This window comes from Ctenocephalides felis, unplaced genomic scaffold, assembly GCF_003426905.1.
Source record: "Ctenocephalides felis isolate EL2017-DRISC unplaced genomic scaffold, ASM342690v1 CF-g0.4_SCAFFOLD_03571, whole genome shotgun sequence".
NCBI classification, from domain to species: Eukaryota; Metazoa; Arthropoda; class Insecta; order Siphonaptera; family Pulicidae; genus Ctenocephalides; species Ctenocephalides felis.
Window position 1 is genome coordinate 27,042,630 of NW_020539725.1, and position 9,489 is coordinate 27,052,118.

Below are 9,489 nucleotides of genomic sequence, written 5' to 3' on the forward strand. Positions count from 1 at the left end.
AATTCAACTAATCTTTATTAAATGTTCCTATTATTGTAATAAACATACATAAATGTGCACAAAATAGGTTTTGTAATAATTTTTGTTTCTTTCCTCTTCGAACGGAACCGGAACAAACATGAGAACCGGTTTTTAAATTTTAGCGTTCCGGCAAAAAAATTATTAGCACAACACCACTGATAAGTGTAATATAAGCATATCGTGTACTGGGCTGATGAACACAGGGTATTCTAGGGTACTAAGGATAGCTAAGGATGCTTATTTATCTATGGATAGCTCCGTAGTTCTCGTAACTACTTTCGGCTACGATTTTCGTAGTCAGTCGGCCAGCCGTAGATAGACTTAAATATTTGTATCCTTAATGTTGGTATTTTAACTTTATGTCACAAGTGATTTACTTCGCACGGAACCAGCGAACCAGCTGTCAATTGTCAAATTTATTTAATTTCATAGAACATACGGTTCATGTTATAAAAATATTAATTCACATATTGGTCTAAATATGGAACGCATACCTGATCAAATAGGATATTTAATAATGTCAGAAGACGGTGCTGTGATAGCTTCTGGCGGAGATTTAGAAAATGACGAACGAGTAGCAAATATTTTTAATAATTTTATATCTATCACTAAAAAGTAAGATTACGTTTTTTAACACATGAATAAAATACTCAATTCAAATTTTTATACAAAAGAGATATATTGCAGTATAAATCCCGAAGCATTTCCTGAAGAAGATGGGTTTAAAAGGATTTCTTTGACATACAGTGATCATTGTTTCATTATTTGTTTATCAAACAAAAAAATTCATGTAGTTAAGAAAGCTCTGAAACAACAGCATAGCACAGCAGGAGATACATCAGCTAAAGTCAATGCATAATTACATATTTTATATTAAATACTTTTTTGTACATAATACTATAAAGAAATTTATTGTAAGAAATTATCTATATTTATTTTTTAATTAAAGCTTCTGGAAGTATATATATTTCAGCTCTTTATCACATATACGTCTGAATTCACCTGCAAAAAAAAAGAAAGCATAATAATTAAATAAGATAGTTAAAGTAAAGATGTTGATTCAATTATATATTTACCGCCCACTTTTTCTCAAGGAAAAATTAAACTGAATGTTAAAATTATTTAAAGTAAATAGTGTGAAATTAAACTGAGAGCTTCTACATTATTAAATTACAGTTAAAAATTTAACTGTAATTTAATTTGTACACATTTCACATCAAAAGCTATTACCTGAGATATTATAATAGGTATGCTTTACTATTTTTCTCAATTTCTCAAGATATAATAGGCGATAAGTGCATACTTACTGCTTATTTCTATTAAATTTGTATTTTTTTGGTGCAAAACAACATAAAAGTGGCGATGATTAGAAAAATTCCCAATTACCCAATGATCATTTGAAGTTTTTAAAATCGTTTCTTTGCTTATGTAATCACTGAAAAAATTAAATAATTATCATAACTTGCTATAATCTCTGAATCGTATATATTATATATACATTTCTCCATGCATATCTGCTATAAGTTTCATGGCTTCTTGAGATACTGATAAGTTTCCCATTTTTCGACAATCTTTATGTAATGTAGATTTATAGGCTTTTTCAATATCATTATAAAACAAATACTTAGGTTCATTTTCTATTGAATTCGAATTTGTTTGCTGATTTCGAGATTCTGTTTCTAAGCATTTATTAGCAATATCTGAAGTTATTGCCATCAATCTCACTCCCATGAACGATTTTAATTCATCCAATGAACTCTGATTAATGGATTGGCATGCTAAAATACATTTCAAAATCTAATAATTTACTGCTGTAATATACGTCATATTGAAGATGCATTATAAAAATTATTATCAAATTTCAAAGTATTTATAAAAACCATAATTATTGTGAAATTTTTGAAAGAATGATTAATATTTATATATCAATTTAGGAGAAAGTGATTTAAGCAATACCTACCATCAATGAATAGACAGACTGTACAACAGTTAAGTTTGTAAACTAGCAGTTTATATTCATCTCCATCGATCAAGTTAATTATTGTAAATCTTTCTCCACACTCGTTTGATTCCAAACCACCATTAATCAAAGAAACATTAACAAATTGTCCCAAATGTGAACTAGAGTTTCTTGCATCATTTGATTGTGTAATAAAACATTTCTGTAATTCGTGTTCCAATTGTGCTGGTAAAATATGTGAATTTAATAGGTAAGTGTATATTATCTGCATATCACATGATTCTATACCGCTCCTGAAAAATTATCAATATTTACTGCGAAGAAAAAACTCAAGATAGATTTTACATTAATGCTTACCATACGAGCAGCTCATTATATAGAAAACTTGTTTTTTGAATTATCGGGAATGTTGCCTCCAATAAATTGACAAATGTTTGAACTTTCAGAAAACTCAATGCATCTAAAGGCATTAACTGCATTCCTTGCATTATATCCAGTACATCACAATAAGGAAGTTTTAATGTAAGAAGATACTGTAATTTAAAAATAAAATTACAAGTTATAATATTTACCACACAAATTTAACTCTGATTCCAGTTGTAAATTACTTTAGAAAAGAACTTATTTAGTTCTAATTTAAGAATGCTGGTGTCTTGAGAATGTACACCTTTACACAGGCTCCTGAGAAATGAACCTCTAAACAATTTATATGTTTCATACGATTGTTTCAAGACAGCTTGTAAAACAGAATCTTGTACTTCATCTCCATGATATTCACAATATGTTACGCTTTCTTTCGTAATAAACACATGTGGCACATTCACAGTCTGCAAAGACAAACATAAATCTATACAATATTCTTCTTGCATTTATTGTAAATTTATTACCATGATCATCCAGAAATCTTTTTCTGGTTGAAAAAATATTTGCCTCGTTTTTTGTGTGTGCAAGGATTCACAACTCTCATCTGGGGTAAATGTGCTAAAAAAAAAATGAGCAGAAGATTATGATTATATGGCATTAACATATAATAGACAAAAAAACAATTTGTTGTCCTACTTTGTAAATTTAACAATTGCTTCACTGAGTCCAACATCTTTGATCTGAGTTTCTAAATTAACGTTATTTGGATAATAATACAAAATTTTCTTCTCTTCCTAAGGTATATTAAAACTGTTAGTAATGTATTAAATATTAATGAACAGTATCACATTCATTTAAAATTCTGACCTCTCCTTCATTAGGGCCAAATGTCGAATTGTATATAAAAAAACTTTTGAGCGTTATATTTTCGGTTTGTTGAGTCATTATTATACTATTTATCTATAAATTAATAATTATGAATATTTTAAGCTATAAAATATTATTTTTTACATTTTCTACAAGGTTATATTTATCATTGTTGCAAACAGTGACAGTTTAACATAAGTTTGACACTTGGCGTTCCGTCAATCCAACTTGTAATTTTGCTCAGAGATACCAACATCAGAAAATTATTTAAGGTTAAGTTAATTTGCAACGTCTTAAGCACTATTATTTTGATAAAAATGAATGAAAAGTCAGAAAATCCATTTCAAACCCAATCTGATTTCAATTACCTTCCTCTTCTTGTTGGAATAACTGTAGTTTTCGTCACATTAAGTGAGTAACCTTTATTTTTCTCTATGTACAGCTTGATGAGTATTAACTGAAACAATTTTATAGTTTTATTCCTTCTGTGGCAAAGAAGAAAAGGTGCTCGAAGGGATATATTGATAACTGGACTTAGCGATGCTGGGAAAACTTTGTTGTATTCACAGCTGGTCCATTCACAGTCAAAAGATACTCATACTTCAATTGCTGTTAATGTCGATGAATACATCACAAAGAATGTATGGGATAGTTTTAATGCATGGTTTTTAACATATCATAATTGAACTTATTATCTTATTACAATTCACTAACGGATTGATGACTAATTTAGCTAAAGTGCAACTTAAACCTTATGAACACTATAATGTCATAATTTTCAATATGTGTTTCTTGATTTATCTGCTGTTTATAAAAACTAAATGAGAGTCCAAGAAGTAATTATGGACAATAATTATCCAATATAATCTGATATATAACAAACAACATAAGTGAACTGTATTTAACAAACATACAAATTAAGTACAGCGGTATCTCACACAACATACTTAATTTGTTCCGGTAGAAAATTTCTTATGCAAAACTCGTTTTTCTATACAAATACATGAAAATATATTTAATTTCTTCTATAGTTTGAAATATGGCCATAGAAAATAAGATACACTTTACATATAATTAAGACAATCAAAGAAATATTACTAATTTACAAAATAAGTTAGTATCATTGTATTTTTTGGCCCTTTAACTCCTGAATTTTTAAAGGAACTGTTGCTAGACATCTATTTCACCTTCTTCTTCAAGATCGCAAATGATAGGCGAGCTTGTACAATATTTTATTTAATCACATAATTTTATAAAATCTCCATAAAAAATCTGATTATTCATTTGATGTGCAATTGGTTATCATTGTACAAAATTCTGATTTTCTTAGCTTCATGTTTGAAAAGCCAACATTTATGAATTCTTACTCTTCTTTTCATTTGACCCAAAAGTCCTTTATGGAGTTTACGCGCTAGAAATCTACTGACTGGTTTTTTCTATGAAATATGAATTGCTCAATAGCGAGATGAATTAAGTGTGAGATTTTTCTCCAACAAGTATATTATCATTATCAATTTAATACGAGCAACATATTTTTGACTACAAATGACAATGATTAAGTTCATTGTGTGAAGCAAAGTTCGTTCTGTGAAAAGTTCGCACCCGTCAAAAAAAGTTTGTTATTCAAAGCGTCCATTGTGCGAGTCTGCATTAGAAATAATATATAAAATAATGATTTATATTTCTCCTATATTATTAAAAATGATAAATAATTTACTAGTATGGATCCTTATCTGAAAAATCAACCTCTGTTTTGTTCATTTTTCCAGGCGTCAGTAAGAGTTGTGGATATTCCTGGACATGAAAGATTACGTGGAAGATTTTTTGATGATTACAAAGATTCAGCACGAGGTATTGTGTTTGTTGTTGATTCCACCACTTTGCATAAAGACATTCGTGATGTAGCTGAGTAAGTATAAGTGATTGATGTAATATATCACCTATCACTTTACTAAAAAATTTCTTTGTAGGTACTTGTACACGATACTTTCTGATAAATCAGTTACTTCTAATGCTCCACAAGTATTGATACTTTGCAATAAACAAGATTTGCATATGGCTAAAGGATCTAGTATTATCAAGGCTTTACTTGAAAAAGAAATGTATGGTTATGAAAATATTTCTCCTAATATATATGTATTTACTCATTGTGTTTGCTTATAGGAATCTAGTTAGAGTAACTAAAACGCGGCAATTAGAATCTGTTGATCCAACAAGTTCTGAAAATGTATTTTTGGGAAAACAAGGAAAGGATTTTGAATTTTCACAATTAATACAAAATATAGATTTTGCTGAATGTAGTGCAGTGAGCACGGAGGAGAAATCTGCACAGTTAGATCAATTAACAAAATGGATCTCAAGAATTGCGTAACTGTTATGTTTGATTTTAATAATTATGGATTGAATTTTATGTGGAATTTGTATTTTATATAAAATGTATGAATCGTTAACAGAGTTTTGATTTTCATCTCTGGAGCAGTTTTGCAATATGTACTACATATTTATTTCAGAGATTCAAAGAAAATTAAAAAAAAGAGAAATTGTTATGAAATGAAGAATGTCTTAACCATTCAATCTAGATTGTGTGAATAGTCATTTCAGTCAAAATCAGTTTCATATTATAAGTCAACAAAATCTTAATTTTATTTCATAAAATTCTCCTTAAAAACTCTGATAATTTGGTGTGCTGTTGTTATGATTTAATTTTTTTTGTTACTTCAGAACTGGATGCCATCATCAAAAATCAATAGGCAATTCATATTAAAAATACGAATCTAAATTATCATTAAAAACACAAATGCAAATTTGATCATCCAAATTGGCTTCTAGCCAAAATAATGCAGATCCATACAAAGGTAAGCGAAAATGATCAAAATATCTTAATACTAACCCCATGAGAAGTTGAAAAATATTTTTGCAACATAATATGTATAACTTTCTACTTGAAGTGGTTATATATAAAAAATGGGAAGTTTGCCAATGATTAAACATTGTATCTAAATGACATAGCATATATTTATGATCATATGTATGAATTTATTTTGATTGTCTAAATTTATTGAACTGATATAACGGCATTTTCATCGCCCTTCTTATTGAAAAAAAATGCATATTCATAATTCACAAAAAAAATTAGCCCATGCATATTCATATCTGCAAAGGGGTAAGAGTTCAATCAATATGCCTGACATAATCGCGATTTTGCGATGTCATTGACAGCAAACTTTTCTACCTGTTTTATTGATTTTAATGGCATATAAAATGCTTAATCATCACCAAAACTCTATGAAGGTGACTCTACCTTCACTGATGACGTCAATTTTACAAATTTTATCATCCATCTGTAGATCATTAGATGATTTTTTATTTCTTCACATAATGTCTACATAGGCATCAGTATAACCCTTTTTCTGTGAAATTTCAAATGATTTATTCAATCTATTTCAAAGCCTAATACAGTTTTCTATTGTAATCACATGGCGCAATTTTGCAAAATCACTTCAACGAATTTCGTAAAAAGCAAACGATTTTCTATCGAAAGTCAGCTAATTTAGAAACGGTTCTGTTTAATTTTACCAATATCAATAAAACTTAACTTCTCTTTTTATAGTATTCTTCAATATATTAATATTATAATTTATTTAAAAAAAAAACAAAACAATAATTTGTAAAACATTGTAATTGCTATGTTTATATATATATATATATATATATATATATTATTAATTATGTATATATTATTAATTGTTAACAATTCTGTAACGTTAACGCACAAGTACAACGCATTCAGTTAAATAATTAATTGTTGAATAACAGATAAGCATTAATAATAGTATAAACATAACGACCATAAAATTTGCACAATTGCAGTAAAAACTGCACATAAAAATCATGCAATTTCATTGAAATGCTCGTTATTTTTAAATTCCATCTAACAATAATAATTATTATAGAACACCTATTTATTTTACAAATAAAATTTAAAGTGAACAAAATTTTAATGATCCTTTCATATGTAGTGTATTTCAATTCTATTTCATATTTTAAAAATATGAACGTTTTATAATGCTCTATTTTAAATTTATATACACATATTACAATATTGAACATGTACAAAATAATACTGTGCATGTTAACGACTGCAATATTAATTTTGCAGAAATAATCAATTTTAAATTATAGTTTCCTAGGGAAAGGGAGTCATTGTATTAAGTACGTCTATAAGGGTCGTTTTGCAACGAATGGGCTGATGATAAAAAATCTGGTGTGCAAATAGTTTTTATAATTGGGTGATTTAATTAATATTATCAAGACATACGGTGAATTAATGAAATGTAAATTAATTAATTATAATGAAATTATATTCGAAGATAAAAATATTAAAAATTTTATAATAAACAATTTTAGAATATGTGATATATAAATGAAGTTCAAAGATATTTCTTCGTCAACGATCATACCATGTTGAATACACCGGTTCTCGTCCGATCACCGAAGTTAAGCAACATCGGGCGTGGGTAGTACTTAGATGGGAGACCGCTTGGGAACACCACGTATCGTTGACTTTTTTTTATATTTAAAACACTTATATCTATATTATTTTATTATTGCATTACGCATCGAATTATTTCAAGATATTTCTCGCGAATATACTCGTTATGGCCCGATTTTCTCGACATAAAACTGTGCGCAGTGTTCGATATTGACGCCATAGTAATCTGGTAAAAGTATAATTTGCAAATTCGCGTGTACCATCTAGAATTGTGTATATTATGATGGCTAAAAAACTGATTCCTAGAAATTGTGGAAAACCTAGGTCTATAATAGTCGTTTTGCAACTATTGCTAATAGAAAAAACCTGGTTCTAACTCTCATAATTAAGTGAGATTATTAATATGATCAAGTGATTTGGGTATATTATATTGAAATTATCGATTGATGTAATATAGATAAAATTATTATAATGAACAACTTTAGAATAAGTGATATATAAGTGAAGTTCAAAGTTGTTTCTTCGTCAACGATCATACCATGTTGAATACACCGGTTCTCGTCCGATCACCGAAGTTAAGCAACATCGGGCGTGGGTAGTACTTAGATGGGAGACCGCTTGGGAACACCACGTATCGTTGACTTTTTTCATTTTTTTCTTCAAAATCATATAAATAATAAAATAAGAGACGCATCTTATTTTATTACAATTCGATTTTTGTAAAGCTATCATAAATTTCATTGAATAATATTTAATTAAAAAAAAAACTCTTGTATTAAACTCATCTGATTGTGACTCTTAACTTTGCAATCGATGAGATTCTTCAATATTCCAATTTACGAATTTTTGTGTTTAGTTTATTTTTGCAAGGAAAAGTATTTTTTTAAAATAATAAAATAAGATTAAAACATTGGAACAAATTGTATGTAGTAAAAGCAGCGCGTAGCAGTATTCATAACTTCTACTATAATCAATTTTAATATTAGTACTATAATAATTAGTATATAATACCTAATATTAATTACGGTTAATTTCGTAGGAATTTGATTTTACAAAAAAGCTAGATTGTTTCTCATTATTTATTAAAATAATTTTTTATTATATTTTTTCGAAAAAGTGCATAAAATATATTTACAATATTTATAAAATATATTATTTATTTTTATATTTATATTTATTATATGTATACATATATATTTCTCTAAAATTTCTCCTTGTAAGCGAACGTAGCGTTAACTTGGGTACAGGTTCCGTGGTGTAGCGGTTATCACATCTGCTTTACACGCAGAAGGCCGCCGGTTCGATCCCGGCCGGAATCATTTTGTATTTTTTTTAATTTTTTTGCAAAAAATTTAAATAGAATAATAAAATTATTATACAATTCATCATATCCAAATAAGGATCATATACAAATAATAATAAATTTGTTAAATTTAACATCATAGAATTTAAGTTGAATAAAACCAAATAAATTTTCATTAATTTTGGGGGGAAATTTTCCAATACCATTCATTAAACTTTAAAGTTTTTTTTTTCAAAAATCTTGCCAATAATTCGTGACCTTTTGGTTTCCTGCATTTGATTTCCCGAATAGAAATCAGTTAATAAATGTTTTTGACATCATTTCAAAATGTTCAAATTGTGAATCGATAATTAATAATCAAGAATATTTATTAACATCCCGAAGAAGTTAGTTTTTGCTAGAAAATCTGATTTGTCAAAATTATGTATGAAAACTAATTTGGAAAAAGTATATATGTGTGTGTGACATTTGATTTTTTGTCGA

At 27.8% G+C, this 9,489-nt stretch overlaps 3 protein-coding genes and 3 non-coding genes across 6 annotated transcripts; 5 read left to right on the plus strand and 1 right to left on the minus strand.

Annotated features, from left to right (window-relative positions):
- The first annotated feature begins 408 nt into the window (after positions 1-408).
- LOC113385873 (ragulator complex protein LAMTOR4) lies at positions 409-880 on the plus strand. Its single transcript, XM_026623697.1, has 2 exons — positions 409-636; positions 709-880. The coding sequence occupies exons 1-2, from the start codon at positions 503-505 to the stop codon at positions 878-880; spliced, it is 306 nt and encodes a 101-aa protein (XP_026479482.1). The 5' UTR covers positions 409-502.
- Positions 881-949: 69 nt separating this feature from the next.
- LOC113384559 (vacuolar fusion protein CCZ1 homolog) lies at positions 950-3,355 on the minus strand. Its single transcript, XM_026622295.1, has 9 exons — positions 3,212-3,355; positions 3,041-3,138; positions 2,869-2,962; positions 2,590-2,808; positions 2,339-2,514; positions 1,982-2,274; positions 1,520-1,799; positions 1,329-1,456; positions 950-1,023 (listed from the first exon to the last, which is right to left on the minus strand). Exons 1-9 carry the CDS (start codon positions 3,287-3,289, stop codon positions 965-967), a joined length of 1,425 nt encoding a protein of 474 aa, XP_026478080.1. The 5' UTR covers positions 3,290-3,355; the 3' UTR covers positions 950-964.
- Positions 3,356-3,471: 116 nt separating this feature from the next.
- On the plus strand, positions 3,472-5,660 carry LOC113384560 (signal recognition particle receptor subunit beta). The gene is made up of 5 exons (XM_026622296.1): positions 3,472-3,622; positions 3,686-3,852; positions 4,981-5,120; positions 5,182-5,313; positions 5,375-5,660. The coding sequence occupies exons 1-5, from the start codon at positions 3,529-3,531 to the stop codon at positions 5,580-5,582; spliced, it is 741 nt and encodes a 246-aa protein (XP_026478081.1). The 5' UTR covers positions 3,472-3,528; the 3' UTR covers positions 5,583-5,660.
- Positions 5,661-7,657: 1,997 nt separating this feature from the next.
- On the plus strand, positions 7,658-7,776 carry LOC113387076. The gene has a single exon (XR_003368046.1). It is a non-coding gene; the product is annotated as a 5S ribosomal RNA (ribosomal RNA).
- A 451-nt stretch (positions 7,777-8,227) lies between these two features.
- Positions 8,228-8,346, plus strand: LOC113387153. Its single transcript, XR_003368107.1, has one exon. It is a non-coding gene; the product is annotated as a 5S ribosomal RNA (ribosomal RNA).
- A 603-nt stretch (positions 8,347-8,949) lies between these two features.
- Trnav-uac lies at positions 8,950-9,022 on the plus strand. Its single transcript has one exon. It is a non-coding gene; the product is annotated as a tRNA-Val (tRNA).
- Positions 9,023-9,489: the final 467 nt, after the last annotated feature.